This window comes from Oryctolagus cuniculus, chromosome 14 (genome assembly GCF_051225735.1).
Source record: "Oryctolagus cuniculus isolate XC-2025 breed Fujian yellow rabbit chromosome 14, ASM5122573v1, whole genome shotgun sequence".
Taxonomy (NCBI): Eukaryota; Metazoa; Chordata; class Mammalia; order Lagomorpha; family Leporidae; genus Oryctolagus; species Oryctolagus cuniculus.
The window spans coordinates 86,474,397-86,494,668 of record NC_142880.1 but is presented as its reverse complement, the minus strand read 5'-3'; the positions used below and the strand labels follow the sequence as shown (position 1 = coordinate 86,494,668).

Here is a 20,272-nt window from a genome sequence, read left to right as displayed (position 1 = left end):
CAGCCACGTGACATACGGTAGGAACACGGGTTTAAGGAGGTGTGCAGAAATGCAGGTAGGGCTAAAACAGGCTAGCGCCTGGCTGGGTATCTTCTCAGGACTTTCATTATAAAGATGATGGTGGGACACAATCACTTAATTGAGCTGGACAGTTCTGATGCACAATGAATTAAGATGATGGACAGCCTGGGGCTAAGGATAGTTCTGAATAGTAGTGGCTGCTAAATCTTGCACGTAATTCTGAAGTCTTTTTTTCCCATAATTATGAGGTTCATCTCTCTTACTCTACACATACATATATAACCTTAGAGCCTTGTTCTCCTCTTATGCCTTTTGTGTAAACTTATTTTAGTATTATTATTAGCTATTAACAAACAAAAGAATTAGTCTCAAGTATAATACTTTAATTTTATTTCAACCAGAATTTGTGGAAGGTCTTCTAAATACATTCCAGGGAATATTACTCACCTCAGCTACTTCTAACTGAAAGTTCCTTATGTCTGATGTTTCAGGATCTATATGTCACTTGTTTACTTTTTCTATACAATATATATTGAAAATTTAAAAGAAAGGGGCCAGTGCCGTGGCTCACTTGGTTAATCCTCCACCTGAGGCACCGGCATCCCATATGGGCACCGGATTCTGTTCCGGTTGCTCCTCTTCCAGGCCAGCTCTCTGCTGTGGCCGGGGAAGGCAGTGGAGGATGGCCCAAGTACTTGGGCCCTGCACCCACATGGGAGACCAGGAGGAAGCACCTGGCTTCTGGCTTCAGATCGGCGCAGTGCGAAGGCTGTAGCAGCCATTGGAGGGTGAACCAACAGAAGGAAGACCTTTCTCTGTCTCTCTCTCTCACTAACTCTGTTAAATAAATTAATTAAAAATAAAAAATTAAAATTAAAAAAAGGATTTTTTGAAGACTGTTTTGGTCTTTTTGATCTATGAGAAAAAAGCATACATTTATAAATTATATATAGTACCTGGTATTCAATATATATTGTACTATATAGTACCCTATATAGTACCTGGTATTCAATAAATATTTGTTGAATTAATTAAAATCTGTGTGAATACTAAGCCTAAGTCTGCCACAGCTTGGTTGGAGATATAAATATCATAGCAAGGCTGCCTAATCTGCCCCTTCAGGTCAAGGGAGGAATGAGGATGACATTTTCCTTCTAATTCTACCAGAATATAAGCTCTTTGGGAACAAGGACCACATCTTAGTAATTTTTGTATTTCTTGGCAAACAGGAAGAATGGGTTCTGCAAATGGCATATGCGTTATAGCTGTTGAATCAACAGTATAGAGAAGTGATGAAAAAAATCTAAATTTGTCCTCAAATAACTACTAAGTTCTAAGACATCAAGTAAATAAGTGACAAGGCAATCAAACGAAGGTGCTAAAAAATGCTAGCATCATTGAAGGAAATTAATTAAGTGAGGAATGTATCATAAAGACACTTGGAGTCATAGACAATCTACAGAACAGGCCAGTACGCTTGGAAAGCAAAGTTCTACAATTCAGCTGCTCCTGCTTCCACCTACTGGTATAGGAAAGTAATATTTTAGATTGGGCAGGAAATGTTTAGCAGTGTTTGAAAACATCAAACTTTCAAAGTTCTCTTGTCAAAGTAACATAGTACACTTCCTGTAAACATCAAATTCACAAAAAGATGTGTGCATGCTCTGAAGTCAGCTACAAATATTTTGAATACAGGGAGGAGTTAGCCAAAAATACAGAGACATCCAGGCCTTTATTCTGAAGAGACTCTAGTGTGTCTGATCAAGTCAAAAGCAGTATCAGTTTTTTATTGTGCAGTCTCTTTTGTACTGAACAAAGTAGCATTTAAATTTGATTACTAGAATGACAACTACAACTTTAATGGTTCAATCTTGGTTTTATATAATGAAAATGCACTATCTATTTTAGAAATGGTGCCTCATACAACCTCAACGGGCCGGCCAGTAGGGCTGGGGGTCTGTGGGCCCCTCAGACACAGGTAGAATGTCGGTCACAAGCAGGCTGTCAGATGTGGCTGGAGAGCCAGTCTCCAGACCTGCTGGCACCTCCTCCACTAACAGCGTCTTGTGACGCATTTGTGACCTGCCAATTTTAAATCATGCCTTCAAGTTAGTTGCAATCTTCCAGCCAGAGCTAGCAGAGAGCGGGCTGAGCCCCTGGGGAGAGTCAGGCTGTCTCTAGGGGACCTCATCCTCCTCTGCCACCTCCCCCATCTCCATGAGCCCCAAGCCAATCAACATATGTATGTGAAACCCCCTCCAATGGGCACCCCCAGTAAAACAGATAGTAAGGCCTTAAAAACCTAGGACGTTTCCTCAAAGAAGCGTTTGCTTCGGGCACTCTGCTTGGTCTCTTCTCCGACCAGGTGCATTTTTGTCAAATAGAAGTTTCTGCCTCTTTGCAAACTGTTTCCTGGCTTTTTATTTCTATACTAAGCTGGGGCAAAGCACCCAGGAAACTTGTTCCTGCAACCACCCTCCCTTCCACTACTGGTAACACTCAATGTATAAAACTTCATTTGTCAGTAAGACCTAATTAAAAGTAGAACCAATTACACAAGGTTTCCAAGGAATGAACAGTAATTTACTTTCAATTCTTTCTCAAAATGTTTATGATGTTTTTTAAAAAAGAAAAATGGTAATTTTATTTAAGATTTTGGTAATATAATGGAAAAGTTCTTTCCAAAATTTTATGGGTTTTTATGCTTATTTTCTATTTTTTTTTAAAGATTTATTTATTTATTTGAAAGGTGGATTTACAGAGGTAGAGAGAGAGTGAGTCTTCCATCCACTGGTTCACTCCCCAAATGGCTGGGCCCATCTGAAACCGGGAGCCTGGAATTTCTTCCTTTTTTTTTTTTTTTTTTGCCAGGCAGAGTTAAACAGTGAGAGAGATAGAGAGACAGAGAGAGAGACAGAGAGAAAGGTCTTCCTTCCATTGGTTCACTCCCCTAATGGCTGCTATGCCGGCCCTGTGCCGATCCGAAGCCAGGAGCCAGGTGCTTCCTCCTGGTCTCCCATGTGGGTGCAGGGCCCAAGGACCTGGGCCACAGCGGAGAGCTGGACTGGAAGAGGAGCAACTGGGACTAGTACCCAGCGCCCCAACTGGGATTAGAACCCGGGGTGCCAGTGCGGCAGGCAGAGGATTAGCCAAGTGAGCCACAGCACCTGCCATTTCTTCCAGTCTTCAACACAGATGCAGGAGCCCAAGGACTTGGGCCATCTTTTACTGCCTTTCCAGGCTCATTAGCAGGGAACTGGATCGGAAGTGGGGCAGCTGGAATTCAAACCGGTGCCCATACGGGATGCTGGCACTGCAGGCAGCAGCTTTACTGGCTACACCACAGCACCAGCCTCCTATTTATTTATTTTCAAGTACTTGAAAGGCAGAAAAAGAGAGACAGACAAAGTGAGAGAGAGAGAAATTTTCCATCTGCTGGTTCTTTCCCCAAATGCCTGCAACAGCGGCAGTGGAAGTGAGGAGCCTGGAACCCTACCCAGGTCTCCCATGTGGACAGCAGGGGCCCAAGCACTACAGCCATCATATGCCATCTCCCAGGATGCATTAGCAGGAATCTGGATAAAAGTGAACACCTGAAACTGGAATAGGCACTCTGGCATCACAATCAGCAGCAGGCTGCAACACTCCCCGCTTGTTCCCAAATTTTAGTGTAAATAACTGAAAAGGGACGCCAAAATTGTCTTTTCCAGGAAATATGAATAAAATTTAAAGGGTTAGAAGCAAACTGCCTAAGACTGTATGAGGCCGGCGCCACGACTCAATAGGCTAATCCTCTGCCTGCGGCGCCGGCACCCCGGGTTCTAGTTCCGGTCAGGGCGCCGGATTCTGTCCCGGTCGCCCCTCTTCCAGGCCAGCTCTCTGCTATGGCCTGGGAAGGCAGTGGAGGATGGCCCAAGTGCTTGGGCCCTGCACCCACATGGGAGACCAGGAGAAGCACCTGGCTCCTGGCTTCGGATCAGCGCGGTGCACCGGCCGCAGTGGTCATTGGAGGGTGAACCAACGGCAAAGGAAGACCTTTCTCTCTGTCTCTCCCTCTCACTGTCCACTCTGCCTGTCAAAACAAAACAAAACAAAACAAAACAAAACCTGTATGAGACTAGAAGTATTACAAACATGACAATGATTTCTCCCTTGACAAATAGAACTTTTAGAAAAGGTGCATATTTCAAAGTTACAAAGAATGAGACAGAAAAATCTCAGATTCTAAAAAATAAAAGAGTGGATGTTTGGCCGAGGTTAAGATGCCCACATCTGTCCAATATCAGCAAGTCTGGCTTTGATTCCCAGCTCCAACTTCTCATTCCAAGTGCCTGGAAGTACAGATCTCCGGAGGCAGTGGTGATGGCACAAGTAGTGGAATTCTTGCCATGCACAGGGAAAACCTTGATTGAGTTCTTAGCTCCTGGATCTGGACATCATAGGCTTTTGGGGGGTGAACCCACAGGTAGGTGCTGTCTCTTTGCCTCTCAAATAAACATATAAATAAGTAAACAAAAGATTTTAAAAATAAGGAATAGAAGATAATATTCTAGGGGTGGGTATTGTGGTACGGCAGTTAAACCAATATTTGGGATACCCACATCCCCTATCGGAATGCCTGGTTCAGGTCCTAGGTCTGCATCAGATCCAGCTTCCTGCTGATGGGAACCCTGGAAGAGAGAACGCAATGGCTGAAGTTCTTGGGTCCAGGACACTCACATGGAAGACTCAGGTCTCCTGGCTGCCGTGGGCATTTGGGGAGTTCATGAATGGAAGATCTCTTCCTCATGTTCTCTCTCTGTTGTTCTGACTTTGAAATAAAAATAAAATTGTTTTTTAAAAAAAGAAGATAACAGTCTAATTTTCTCCTAATTTTATGCATTACACAACTGGAGTAATAATTACATGTTCTAATACATTTATTATAAATGAGCATAAAGACTCACAGAATGACAAACTCCCTAAACAGCACTCTGATCTCAGAATCAGCCCCCTTGGCAAACAGATCTGGCTGCAAAGCCCATGAGAGCATTTCAGGCATGGAAAGCCAAGACATAGTGATAAAAAATGTTCTGCATGAAGGATCTCTGTGAGTGACACCCCGTTGGAAACAAGGGGCCATCAAGGAAGGATGTACTTTTCTATAAAGGGAGGAAAGAACTTCCACTTTGCATATGGCCCTGTCTAAATAATGATGGCGTGTGTAGACTCAAAAGCCTTCCATAGCCTTGGCAGCTCATGTCAAGAGCCTCTGATGGTCAATGATGTCAAAAATAACAGTGACGGCCGGCGCCGCAGCTCACTAGGCTAATCGTCTGCCTTGCGGTGCCGTTTCTAGTCCCGGTCAGGGCACTGGATTCTGTCCCGGTTGCCCCTCTTCCAGGCCAGCTCTCTGCTGTGGCCAGGGAGTGCAGTGGAGGATGGCCCAAGTCCTTGGGCCCTGCAACCCCATGGGAAACCAGGGTAAGTACCTGGCTCCTGCCATCGGATCAGCGTGGTGTGCTGGCCTCAGCGCACCGGCCGCGGCAGCCATTGGAGGGTGAACCAACGGCAAAAGGAAGACCTTTCTCTCTGTCTCTCTCTCTCACTGTCTACTCTGCCTGTCAAAAAAAAAAAACAAAAAAACAAAACAAAAAAAAAGAAAACAACCAGTGACAACTGTAATCAACAACAGGAGTTACTGTACACTTACTCCCCATGTAGGACAATCTCTGTCCTTAATGAATTGTACTATGAGAAATAACTGTAAAACTTGCTCTCAATCTGTACTTTATACCTGGTGTGTGTCTGTGTGGGTGCAAACTGTTAAAATCCTTACTTAGTATAGAGTTTATCTTCTGTATATAAAGCTAATTAAAAATGAATCTCAATGAAGAATGGGATGGGAGAGGGAGTAGGAAGTGGGACAGGAGTGGGGGTGAGAGGGTGGGAATGGGGGGATGAACCACTATATTCCTAAAAGCTGTACCTATGAAATTGTATTCATTAAATAAAAGTCTTCTAAAAATAAATGAGCATAAAAATATTTCTTTCCCTAAATCCTAAAACTGTCTTAAATAAAGCCACCTGAACCACAGAGCATGTAAAATTGAGTGTTGCTTCACAAATGAAATCAGGAGTTCCTTAATAATTAATTAGCAAAGGGCCTAGCTACATACATGGAAAACCACAACCCCAAACAAACATTCCACTTTTATCTTTCTCTGGAAGCATGAATAAATTGCTTTTGGCACATTTAATTGGTGTTTGGGGCATACTTCTCAGAATTGAGATCCTTAGTAAATTACTCAGGAGAGTAATTCTCCCCTTTCAGAGGGTTACTTAATACTCAAGCCTATCTTTTTTCTTTCACTTACACATGGATATTTTGGTGAGAGAATGATGCTACCTAAACTTTCCCTCCTAAGCCTGGCTAACAAGCTTGCTTTTCTTTTTAAGGCTGATTCAATTACAAGTAAAAGTGTTTTTGGTTCCTACATGTAATAATGATAATGTGATTATGTTTTTGAAAAAAGTTACTCTCTTATAGCTAAAGCACTAAAATGCTTATGACTGAAATAATATAGCACTGGGTATGTACTTTAAAATAATTGGGGAGGATGGGCATTTCACACTTAACAGAGGTCATTTGGGATGCTCCCAATTTTAAGTGCCTGCAAGTCCTGGCTCCATCTCCTGACTTCAGTTTTCTGTTAATGTGCACCTTGGGAAATAGTTGGGTCCCTGTTACCCACCTGGGAGATGAGGGCTGAGTTCCTAGCTCCTGACATCAGCCTAGCCTACTTTTAATTGCTACGGGCAGTTGGGGAGTGAACCAGCAAGTGGAAGATTGATCTCTGTGTGTCTGTCTGTCTCTCCGACTTTCAAATAAATAAAATTAGAAAATTAAAATGTTCAAGCCCTGTGCCTAAAGACTAAGCTTTAAGAAAATATTTTGGAAGAGAAATTAGTGTACAAAAAAGATTGGCCAATAGTTGACAATTTTAGAACTTGGTGATGGGAGATTTATTATATAATTTCTTCTTTAGCTTGTGTTTAAAAATTTACATAATACTGAAGTTTAAAAATATGTATGTAATAACTGTGTGTCTGGGTCTAGTTGCTATTCTAAATTCAGACATGTGGTCTGAAAAATATATGAGCTTAACATAAAAAAATTATTCATTTTTATCTGAAAGACAGAGTGATAGGGTGAGAGAGATCTTCCATCTGCTGGTTAACTCGCCAGATGGCCACAAAGGCCAGGGCTGGACCAAGCCGAAGCCAAGAGGCTGGAGCTCCATTTGGGTCTCCCAAATGAGTCGCAGGGGCCCAAGCACTTGGATCATCACCTGACGTCTTGCCAGGCACATTCGCAGGCAGCTGGATGGGGAGCAGAGCAGCCAAGACTCAAACCAGTGATCACATGTGATGTTGCCATTGCTGGCAGCAGCTTAGCTCACTGTACCACAACTCCAGCCCTCATACAAACTTAACATTAAAACACTTAGGGTGACAAGCGTATTAAAATGGATAAAAAAGAGAAGAAACTAGACACAGATAAGAAAAAAATGTATCTGACCAGTAAACCAAGATTCATAAATTCAGTTAGAAGGGGTATTTGGAAACCAGTTAGTTCAAATCCTTTACTTAGGTTAAAGTGCAATGAAGTTATAACTTGAAGTTGGCAACTCTGAGCATAGCAACCAGAGAGCTGGCATGAAACGAAATGTTATTTCATTTAGTTGCCACATGAACCTCCTTAGATACTTCTAGGCAGTGCCAACCACTACCACCATCAATGTAATGTCAAACACATATTGTAGCAGACACTGTGCTAAGTGCTTTACATATACTAACTCAGTTAATCCTTCTATCAATACGGTGAAATAGAACCTTTTATATCCCCATTTTCAGAAATAATGAAACTAAATCAGAGAGCTTAATTAACAACTCAAGGTCACACAGCTAGAGATGGCCAGTAACCCAGGCAGCCCCCCTCCAGACTTAATGCTGTTAGATACCATACTCTATGGCCAGCCACACTGGCACTTTGGTGATTCCGCCATTCTCTCCAAGCTGTCCACAGCTATTAACCTTTACACATGGTCAGGGCCTGCTCTTTGTTCTGCCCTGTCCTTGCTGGGAGGCAGCCAAGAACATAATCAGAGAGTATGGTCTTTCGGGAACTGTGTTGACCCATGCCGTGTTCCGATTCTTGTTTTTGGTACAGCAAACCCTAGAAGCCACCAAATGTTACTACTTACATGAGAATGCTGCCAACAGTCAAAGTGAGAAAGGAAAATAATTAGGACAGTTTGTGTTTCTATTGTGCATGTAGATACTTACTAACTTTTCCCTCAAAGTGATATAAATGATTTCAAATTCTTTGTCTACATATCAAAAGCCTACTTTCTCCATATTTTTCTTTTTTTAAAATTTATTTGGGAGGCGGAGAGAGAGAGAGAGAGCAAGCACTACCACCTACTGGTTCACCCCTCAAATGCCTGGAACAGCTGGGACTGTACCAGGCCAGACTGAAGTTGGAAGCCAGTAACTCAATCCGGGTCTCCTGCATGAGTAGCTGGAACCCAATTACTTGAGTCATCATTGCTGCCTCCCAGGGTCTATGTCAGCAGGAAGCAAGAGTTTGGAGCCAGAGCTGGGACTGAACTCAGTGTGCAATGCTAAATGCCATTGTCATCATTGCTGCCTCCCAGGGTCTATGTCAGCAGGAAGCAAGAGTTTGGAGCCAGAGCTGGGACTGAACTCCAGTGTGCAATGCTAAATGCCCGCTCAAATGCCTTCTTTTCAAGCAGGGAACAGAGTTTCCTTATCAATAAAAGATAAAATGCATCACCAAAAAATTCCTAACAAAGGTGAATGATTACCAAACTCAGGTCTTTTAGATTTAGAAGTCATACAGAAACCAAAAGAAAGCATCTACTTAAATAAAATACACAGCCACTTAGCTACATATGAAGTGCTTATTATACCCACGCACTGTGATAAGTATTTTCTACGCACCATCACCTTTACTCCTGAGACAGAGAAAGGCTGAGTCCATCACACAGCTAGTAAACAGCACCCCTGGGCTGTGAATGGGCAGTCTCATTCCAGCGCCTGAAATGCTAACTATCGACTAAGGTGCCACTTTCCATCTAAGAATGTTCCATTGTTTTACATAAGCCAGGCTTCGGGTTATTAACAGCATAGCATGAAGGCACTTCAAAAAGTTCATGGAAACAACTGAATTAAAAGCTGTTTATTTTGGTGCAAAATATTTTGAAATCTATACATAGAGGAAAGGATTTTTACAAAGCTCATGGAAAGATGCATTCTATGGAAAAACTATACTATGGAGATCTCAAATTATTTTTGCACCAAAATAAATTTAGCTTTTAATTCCATTTTCCCAAGATCTCTTTGAAGGACCTCTGTAGAATGGCAGAACTGGAGGCCGTCCAGTCTAATTCCACCTTCTACTGCAGCCCCATCATGACCTGGTAGAGTCGGGGTAGGAAGAGAGGCACTCTAAGAGGACAACCTGGTTTCTGCTTTGCTTGCACATGAGTGACAGGGCCAATCACTAAGCTAGAGGATTCGGCAGGAGAAGCAAGTCAGAATGTTTTCCTTTCTTTTCCTGGATGTGTGTGTTTGTGCATGCGTGAGGACCTGGGGAAATGGTTTTACATGCATTTAATTTTAGTTATAGTGAGTTTGTGCTGCCAAAGACACCCAAGTAGAAATATGTGGTAGGCATTTGGAGCTTAGGAGAAGGTAATGAGCACAGAGTTAGTTGCTAAAGATAAATGATGAATAAGGTCTCAAGGAACTTACTGGCTAGTGTGGCAAAGAAATACAGTGAATTCATGGATCATTTATATGTGCAGACACAAATAATGACAATATGGTATTAAATGCTATTATACAGCAACACACAAGATGTTATGGTTGGAGAACAGAATAGTACTCAACTCAGAGGCAGCTTCTGAACAGGAATTATTCTGGAAAGGATGGGATGAGGTAGGTGGAGGAGTGGACAGGGAGAGAGGACAGGACTAGCAGAGGCCCATTTTCAACAACCTGACATAGTGTATTCTTGGAATTACAACCACAAATTTAGAAGTAGAAACTGGATAGAGATGAGGCTGGAGAGCTTGCTACTCAGGACTCCATTTTATATCTCTATGTTATGCTAACAAGTTTAAAATGTATATTGTATACGGGGCCGACACTGTGGCACAGGGGGTTAATGCCCTGGCCTGAAGCGCCAGCAACCCATATGGGCACCGGTTCGAGACCCAGCTGCTCCACTTCCAATCCAGCTCTCTGCTACAGCCTGGGAAAGCAGTGGAAGATACCCCAAGTCCTTGGGCCCCTGCACCCATGTGGGAGACCCAGAAGAAGCTCCTGGTTTCGGATTGGTGCAGCTCCGGCCATTGCTGCCAACTGGGGAGTGAACCAGTGGATGGAAGACCTCTCTCTCTCTCTCTCTCTGCCTCTCTCTCCCTGCCTTTCCTCTCTTTGTGTAACTCTGACTTTAAAACAAATAAACAAATCTTAAAAAAAAAAAAAAAAAAGAAAGAAAGAAAAGTGTATATTGTAGGCAACGAAAGCCTCTAGTGTGAGGCTGAGATCTGTATGCTAGCCAGGCACTCCTAGCTGTGGGAGGTAGGAAGTCAACTTCAGGGGGCTACAGTAAGTAATGCAGACGAACAATGAGAAAGGAAAGTGGTAGCAGGAGTGGAGAGTGATGAACGGATTCATTGTAGCCCAGTAGGTTAATGCTCCACCCATGGTGCAGGCATCCCGTATAGGTGCTGGGTCAAGCCTGGCTGCTCCACTTCCGATCCAGCTCTCTGCTGTGGCCTGGGAAAGCAGTAAAAGATGGTCCAAGTTCTTGGGCCCCTGCACCCACGTGGGAAACCCGGAAAAAGCTCCTGGCTCCTGGCTTCAAATTGGCCCAGCTTCAGCCATTCTGGCTATTTGAGGAGTGAACCAGCAAATGGAAGACCTCTCTCTATCTTACTGTCTATACTCTACCCCTCAAATAAATAAATAAAATCTTTAAAAAAATTAAAAAAAAAGAGAAATGAATGGATTCAAGAAATACTCAAGAGGTGAAGCTTGCAGAACGTTATGAAACGAAGACACGACATCACAGAGTTTCTAGTTTCGGTAAGAGGAGGTGGTGGCACTCCTGCAGAAACAGAAAATTTACCCCAGGACAAATGAAAGGCAGGGGCAAGCAATATCAGGCTTGGGGAACTGTTACTAAGTTTCAGACACATTAATTTTTAAGTGTTTCTGAGATATGCCAGGGTGTGGAAGTGTGGTGACTTGGAAGCTGGATATATGAACCTGAGGATGAGGAGCTGGCTCTGGGTGGGACACAGAGATACATACGTCTTCAGATGTGCAATTTGTACAATATAATGGGTGACCTGAGGAGACTATGTAGATAGTAGTGGAGAAACCTGGGAAAGCAAAGGAATGCATAGTTCTGGATTGAGGGAAGGTTTCAGACAGGAGGGTGTGTGGAAGACACATGAACATGTATCTAGGCTAACAGGAAGGAGAGAGAAGATTTCCAGTAAAAGTTAAGAACAGACCTTGTAGAAAAAAACAGCACTTGAGGGGCAGGTGTTAAGAAAAGGAAGCTTAAAAGATTAAATTTGGAGGGGTGGCACTGTGGCATAGCAGGTAAACCCGCCACCTGCAGTGCCGGCATCCCTTATGGGCACTGGTTCGAGTCCTGGCTACTTCACTTCCCATCCAGCTCTCTGCTATGGCCTGGGAAAGCAGTGGAAGACGGCCCAAGTCCCTGGGCCCCTGCACCTGTGTGGGAGACCCGGAAGAAGCTCCTGGTTCCTGGCATTGGATTGGCCTAGTTCCTGCAGTTGTGGTCATTTGGGGAGTAAATCCAGCAGATGGAAGACTCACTCTCTCTCTCTGCCTCTCTATAACTTTTCCAAATAAATAAATAAATCTTTAAAGTATAGATTAAATTTGAAGAACGCTCAGAGGAGAGGGAAATTAGGAACTTAGTGCTCTACAAGAAAGAAGGTGGGACCCACAGTGTCAATGTCACATAGAGACCAAACAGGGCTGCAAAGCATCTGCTGGGCTTGGCAGCTCACACATAAAACTGAGTGTCATCTGACCGGTGACCCTTCCCCTCCTGTTCTCCAGCGGCTGCATCAATCCGCCAATTCACAGTGAGCCTGGAAACCACTCAAAGGGTTTCCTTCCAAGTGCTGTGTTGTTGTTGCTATCCTGCTGTTATGTGCTTGATTTGTTTAGCTTACATACAAGTATACAGTATATTTATATACTTACATATATTTAACAGTATATTTAATACTGTTAAGAATACTGTTAGTGAGTAGTGATTATCTGGAATTTCATGCTTTTATTAAGTTTAAAGAGGATTTAAAAAATTTTTTAAATTTTTCATTTCATTTGGAAGACAGAGAAAAAGACAGATAGATACACAGAAACAGGAACTCCCATCTGCTAGTTCATTCCCCAAATGCCTGCAACAGCCAGGACTGGACCAGGGTGATAAGGCATATGCATAAATAATTAGAATACAAGGTACATAATAAGTACCAAAGAGGGTAACAAAGAAATTACTTCCATGATAAAAAGGAGGGACAAAGACATAATTTATATGTTGCAACTGGGCCTTGAAGGATGGAAGGACTTGAACATGTAATTATCAGAGGCAGGGTGTTCTAATTACTGAACTTAAAAATAGCACATTGATAGTGGAGAGGATTTTGAATGCTCTCAGCACAAAGAAATGATGAATGTTTGAGATGATGGTTATATCCATTATCCTGATCTGACCAGTACACATTGTATACATGTATTGGAACACCACACTGTACCTCAAACATGTACAATTGTCATGTCAATTATAAATTGCAAAGCTATTATTTTAAAACAAAGCCATTGAGTAAGTTGAGTACCCAGGGCAAAGGTGCTCAAAGCTAATGAAAGGTTGTCCAGAAATGATGCTGTGCTGTACTGCAAACCACACGGACCTAAAGGCAGAACCTGGGTCCTGGTGCTTGTGCAAGCTTCCTAAGCCTCAGTTTCTTCAACCCCAACATAAAGGTAATATTAAATACCTCCATAATTTTTGGAGAAATCACAAGATTTCATTTGTAAAAATACATGGCACTGTGCTTACTAACCAGTAAGTATGCTGTAAACGTTAATTTCCTTCCTTTCCTTCTAGGTAGAAAAAAGTAGTAGCAAGGACATGGATAATTAAGAACTAGCTACATGTGGATACTGAAAGTCACAAATGCTTTATCAATGACCGGGGTAGGATATAGACAATCTACTAATAATACTTAGTAATAACAAGGAAATACAACAAAGTTGATATATTTTAAAAATATGAGCTCTCCAAAACCTCCTATCTGTCCTGGTATGTATCAGAATTCCTGATTCTGCTGATGAAAGTACAGTCCTGCCAGCTTCCTCCTGCATACTCCACTCTATAGTTTGTTTTTACTACACAACTAGCTCTAAATTGGCTCACTTAACACTTAGACATAGTAATTTCTCCTGGCAATTGGCTGTCTGCATAACAAAATCTGTAAACAGCTATTTCATCGTAAGGTTTGAAACATCTACTTTGTACTGAAAATTAGACCTGTAATTTCCATAACAGAATGCCAAATCTAGCCCCATATTCATTAGATACCAGAAGTAAACACTGAATTTTCAGGTATTATTATTTGGCTTTTTAAAAATTCATCCACTAAATAAGTATATTTGTTAAGCATCTACTACTAATGATACCATGGTAGGTGTTACAGGTACAGAAACAAAAGACAAAAGGAGGCTCCTGACCTCAGAAAACTAGTCAATTGGTGGGGATGACAAATGCTATTAATAATAATACATGTGCAAAAGGCTTGAAAGACCTGCATGCCCACTTATAAAGAATCTGATACTAAGAAAATAATTAAGCATTATGAAATAATATACATTCTTATTAGGTTATTGTTACTCATACTAAGATGTTAGAAATAGCTGACATGTCCAAAGGTAGGGATTATTCAAATTACATATATCTCCAAATAAGCTATGTTGTTGCTATTAATATTATGGGGGGGGTGTTTATATTATATTATGTTACAAATTACAAGTATGGCAATCATATTTGTTTAAAAATAAAGTGCATAAAAGAGATTCTGGAAGCTGTTAACTGGCTCGTGTGGATGGATATATTGTGTAAATTTTTAATAGTTTCTTTTACTTGTCATTATTTTCTCAAGTTTCCTATAATGAATATGAATTGCTGTCATAACTGTAAAAACAAGCTATTTTGTTATCATTGAAAGAAGAAACCAGGGCTGTTATACCTATAATTTGAGATAAATTCTGCTGAATAACCCTTCTCATGTTTCAGCCATACCTCAGTCTATAATATAAAATAGATTTTGCTTGGCTCACATGCTGTGCAATCTGAGCCAGTAGGTAGAATTCTTGTGGTTTAATTGCTATGGCAACATAGAATTCAAAGAAACCTTAGATATCATTTTAACCTAGTCTTTTTTTATTTTACAAAATAAGGAACCCGAGAGAGGTTCAAAGGAGAGAATAGTTTACTTAAGGTCACATATTATTTGAAAAGAAACCACAGCCCACTCTCCAGATTCCCATTCTACTTATTCCCAAGAAGCTGACTGAATATTCCTATCACTGGTCCTGGCTGCCAAATTCGCCTTGGGAAGGGGTACAGGAACCCTGCCAAAAGGAAAACCCAATAGAAATTGTAAGTGAACCTCAGGATAGGAGATCTGTCACTCTGCCTTTCAAATAAATGAAAAATAAATAAGTACAATGTATTTATTTAATTTGAATGGCAAAGGGAATAAATAAAGCTTATGCATGTCTGTATTTAATTTGAATGGCAGAGAGATAGGGACAGAGACAGAGATCGCCCATTTGTGACATCACCCCTCAAGTGCCCACAATGGCCAGGGATAAGCCAGGCTGCAGACAGCAGACAGGAACTCAATCCCAGACTCCAACATGGGTGTCTGCGACATACGTCTCCGACCATCACCTGCCGCCTCTCTGGGGACACATAAGCAGAACAGGACTCGAACCCAGGCACTCTGATATGAGATGTGGACATCCCATGCGACATCTTAACCACAGCACCAAATGTCCATCCCCAAGAACTCTATTTTCACTTGAAAAAACTACTGAAGGACAAATCAAGATTATTCAGACTTAAGTATCTGGCAGACATCCTGTCAAAAATATAACAAAGTAAGACTGTCAGTCACTTCAAGGAAAACAACAATATGTTGCCAATGACAAAAATTCCAGCTTTCAAATGAAAATCAGAATTTTTGAAAATTTTATCTGTTACATTGAGCTTGCCAGCTTCCTGATAGATGAAGACTTTTCTGATTAGATGGATGAGGACATTAAGGAATGCAATTGTTTGACATTGTACAGTGAAATATGTCCTCAGGAAATATTAGTAAAAGTTATATAACACATCGAGCCCTAATCTCCAAATTTCTTTTGTATGATGTTACAAAATCATGCATTCAGAGTGAAACATACACCAATGGATTTTAAGAAAGGTACATTGATATAGTTTCAGATGCCACTTTGTAACTAACATTTAAAAGTTATTTGTCAAAGTTGGGTACTGTATCAACAAATATCCATGATTATCTTTAAAAAGCTATGAAATCTTTCCCTCTTTTCAGCTAGGTGAGTGTGAGATGGGTTTTCTTCATTTTCTTAAGCCAAACTAAAACAGTGCAATAGATTAAATGCAGAAGCAGATGAAAGAATCCAGGTGCCTTCTATTAAATCATTCAAGTTTTATAAAATGAAAAACACCGCCACACCTAGGATTACTATTCTCAAAAACCAGAAAAGCGCTGGTGAAAATGTAAAGAAACTGGAATCCTTGTCAATTGCTGATGGGAATGTAATACAGCACAGCTACTATAGAAAATAGTATGATGGTTCCTCAAAAAATTAAAGCTAGAATTACCATAGGATTAACCAATTTCTACTTCTAAACATATAAGCGTACTTCAAAAAGTTCATGGATAAGTGAGATTAAAAGATAAGTTTATGTTGGTGCAAAAAAGTTTTGAAATCTATGCATAGCTTTTTCATAATATGTATTTTTCACAAACTTTTTGAACACCTGTTAAATATCTCAAGAATTGAAAGCAAGAACTTGAACAGATATGAGTATGCATGGGTTTCAAAAAAATCTTGCACCAAAATAATCTTAACTATTTTTTTTTTCTTAAAGATTTATTTGGGCCAGCGCTGCGGCTCAATAGGCTAATCCTCCACCTGCGGTGCCGGCACACCGGTTCTAGTCCCGGTTGGGGCGCCGGATTCTGTCCCGGTTGCCCCTCTTCCAGGCCAGCTCTCTGCTATGGCCAGGGAGTGCAGTGGAGGATGGCCCAAGTGCTTGGGCCCTGCACCTGCATGGGAGACCAGGAGAAGCACCTGGCTCCTGGCTTCGGATCGGCGCAGTGCGCTGGCCATAGTGGTCATTTGGGGGGTGAACCAATGGAAGGAAGACCTTTCTCTCTGTCTCTGTCTCTCTCTCACTGTCTAACTCTGCCTGTCAAAAATAAAAAAAAAAATTTAAAGAAATAGAAGAAAATAAAAAAAAAGATTTATTTATTTATTCGAAAGGCAGAGTTACAGAGAGGCAAAGGCAGAGAGAGTGAGAGAGGTCTTCTCTCTGACGGCGCACTTCTCAGACAGTCGCAATGGCTGGAGCTGGGCTGATCCGAAGCCAGGAGCTTCTTCCAGGTCTCCCACGTGGGTGCAGGATTCCAAGGACTTGGGCCATCCTCTACTGCTTTCCCAGGCCATAGCAGAGAGCTGATTGGGAAGTGGAGCAGCCAGGACTCAAACCGGCAACCATATGGGATGCGGCACTGCAGGCAGCAGCTTTACTGGCTACACCACAGAGCCAGCCCCTATTTTAACTTCTAATTCCATTTCCCATAAACTTTTTATAACACCTTCATATTTGCACACCAATGATCACAGAAGCATCATTCAAAATAGCTAAATGTGATATATACACACCACGGAATATACTTCAGCATTATAAACGGAATCTCTGACACATGCTTCAGCATGGTAAACCTTAAAAACACGACGCTAGTGAAATAAGCCAGATGCAAAAGGGTAAATATTGCATGATTCCAATTGTGTGGGATACCTGGATTAGTCAATTATAGAGGAAGAAAACTCAGTGGTTACTAAGGTTTGGAGGCGGTTGTGAAAGGGAGTTATTCTATAATGGGCACAGAAACTACGTTTGGGATGACGCATAAATGTGGGAGGTGGACAGTGGTGATGGCCGCACAACAACGTGCCCGTACCTAACGTCACTGAACTGCATTCTTACAAAAGATCAGAACGGGCAGGAGTTTGGTGCAGCGGTTCAGATGCCACTTGGGAGGGCTGCATCTCACGGCAGATTAAGTGGGTTCCAGTCCTGACTCTGCTTCCAGTTCCAGCTCCCTGCTAATGAGCACCCTGGAGGCGGCTGGTGATGGCCCAAGTACTTGAGTTTCGGGTATCCACGTGGGACACCTGGATGGAGTTCCAGGCTCCTGGCTTCTGACTGGCCCAGCACTGACTGTTGAGGGCATGTGGGGAGTGAGCCAGTGAATGAAAGATCTGTGTGTCTCTCTCTTTCTCCCTGCATTTCAATTAATTATTAAGAAATGATTAAAAGGGTAAATTTTGTTTCATCTTACCACAACTTTTCAAAAAGAAAAAAAAAAGATAAGAAGTATAATGGTGGCCGGCGCCGCGGCTCAGTAGGCTAATCCTCCGCCTAGCAGCGCCCGCACACCAGGTTCTAGTCCCGGTCGGGGCACCGGATTCTTTCCCGGTTGCCCCTCTTCCAGGCCAGCTCTCTGCTGTGGCCCGGGAGTGCAGTGGAGGATGGCCCAAGTGCTTGGGCCCTGCACCCCATGGGAGACCAGGAGAAGAACCTGGCTCCTGCCTTCGGATCAGCGCGGCGCGCCGTCCGCGGCGGCCATTGGAGGGTGAACCAATGGCAAAGGAAGACCTTTCTCTGTCTCTCTCTCACTGTCCACTCTGCCTGTCCAAAAAAAAAAAAAAAAAAAAAAAAAGTGTAATGGCACTGTATTCCTGATTTGGCTGGGGTGGGAGCAGCTGGAAAATAGCTGTTTTCCATTAAGGTGTAACAGATTTATTACTGTTTTATAAGTAAACTAATAAACACTTCTAAAAGTTCACAGATTGAATTTTTAATAGGGTAAATATAGGCAGATACAACCCACATTAACAGAAATGCTTCGTTCCTCTAATTTTGGGGAGGTAAAGAGGTCCTGAGACTAAAAAGTTTGAGAAAGGCTGTCCTACAGGAAGATTTCGTCTCCTCTCTCCTGCTTTAGGCAAAGCGCTTCAGGTGCTGATAGCCACATTTGGCAGCTACACCCCTTGCACCCTGGAGACCAGCACAAAAGGGACAGCCTGGAATAGCCCACAGTCTTTGTAAATACTACTGTCCCTGGGTGTCTGCCAGAACTGAGCCACGCAGAGCTTCGCAGACGACGGGACGAAGTACAAGGCTCGAATGCTGCTATCTCCCACAATTTTGTAGGCATCAAGCAAGAAACACACGTTTCCTTTTTTCTGCCGAATTTTCACTTGGATTTGCTGTTCGGGACGGACTTGGGAATGGGGATGGCGGCAGCATTGTTTCTGAAAACCACTACATCCTTGCTAAGAATTCCCTCCGCACCTGCCTGCAGGGCTGAGGCGGAGGGGTGTGGCTGGAGAGCCCGAGCTCATCAGAACAGCAGCTGCAGCGCCCACCAGACCCTGCAACACATTTTTCCATTTTGAGCCAAGTCAGTTTGCCCCAGCAAGAGACAAGGGCCTTGGTTTATAGGGAGAAGAAAGAAAAAAAAAAAGGAAGTTAGGGAGCACGGACAGAAACATGCAACAAAACCGAAGCGTCTCCTGTGTGTGGCTTTCGCTGACCCCGATCCTAGTGAGGAGTGCGAGGGGCAACGGGACTTGCCCACGCGGAGTGGACTGCCGCGGCACCTTTAACCACAGAGCTGCATGGCGGCGGGAGGGAAAGGATTTTCCCACGCGGCCCACCCTCCGGAGCTCGCTGGGGCCCGGGCGCTCACCAGGCTCGCCGACTTCGGCGGCGGCAGACCCAAACAAAGGGAACGCAGGCCCTCCCGAGAGAGCCGGCCAGGTGGCCGCGCCAGGTGTCCCTCAGGGTGGGCCCCGCAGGCCGTGCGGGTGCTCGGCGGGGCCGGGACGCCCCGGCAGTGCCCAGGCATTAGACCGCGCTCTGCCCACGGTCAAGGTGAACCCGCGCGGGGAGGTACCTGTGGAGGCCTCGCACAGCCGAAAAGCACCGGGCGATCATGGGCGCGCCGCGAGGCCGGCAGCGGCAGGAGCGGCGTCCTTGGCTTTGGGGTTGGGGGAGGCCGACGGCGGAGTCCCGGCGCCGGGCAGCCGCCAGTCGGCCTAGGCCGGGACGCCACAGCCCGGGCCACAGCAGCGGGCAGCCGGGCCAGCGCCCTCCCACGTGTGGCAGCCCCACGCCGTCGTCCGCCTCGGCCCCGCCCCTCGTCCCGCCGCCCACTTAGGCCCCGCCCCGCGCGCCCGGCCCCGCCCCACGCCCTGCCCGTCCCGAGCTCCGCCCCGAGCCCCGCCCCGCGCGTCTTGCCCCGCCCTAGGGGCGGGTCTGGTGAAGCCCAGCAGCCGAGAGCTGAACGCGCAGCCGGGTGGGCTGAGGGGGCGGCGGTGGCTGCGGCGGCGGCGGCGGCGGCGGCGGCGGCGGCGGCGGCGGCGTGGGAGCCGGAGAAGTTTGGGCAGGCGCTGTGGGTGCTGTGATCCTGAGCCACGCTCAAGCCCTGAGAACCAGGGGTCAGGCGGACCGGCTTCCAGACGCCCGCGGGCCCTCAGCCGTCGTCTTGCATCCTCTTGCTTGGTAAAGGGGCTCCTGTCTGGGAAGGGTGCGTCTCTGGCCGCCCCAGACGGAGGCCTGCACCGCGCACCTGCTGCAAAGCCCGTCATGGCCGGGGCGAGGCCAGGGCCCCGGAGGGAGGGCGGCACCGAGTGGGAGGTCGACGTGCTCTGAGGAGAGGAAGGGGAGACAGCTGGAGGAGGCTGGCCCTCTCCTGTCCTCTCGAGGCTCACCCCTTTCCCCCTATGCAGTCTGCACCTTCTGCCCTGGGGC

General features: G+C 44.3%; 1 protein-coding gene across 6 annotated transcripts in view; it reads right to left on the bottom strand.

The window, feature by feature from the left end:
• Nucleotides 1–19,648, bottom strand: part of NLN (neurolysin) — a 95,788-nt gene extending 76,140 nt beyond the window's left edge. For 2 of the 6 annotated variants that reach the window (XM_070056768.2, XM_070056769.2), the window contains exon 1: nt 19,416–19,642. In XM_070056768.2, the coding sequence (XP_069912869.2) occupies nt 19,416–19,456 (41 nt within the window). In that variant the 5' untranslated portion in view covers nt 19,457–19,642. Of the gene's footprint in view, nt 1–4,740; nt 4,832–19,415 lie in introns of all 6 variants that reach the window. The other 4 variants (XM_089312811.1, XM_089312809.1, XM_008262286.4 and 1 more) reach the window with 4 other exon arrangements.
• Nucleotides 19,649–20,272: the final 624 nt, after the last annotated feature.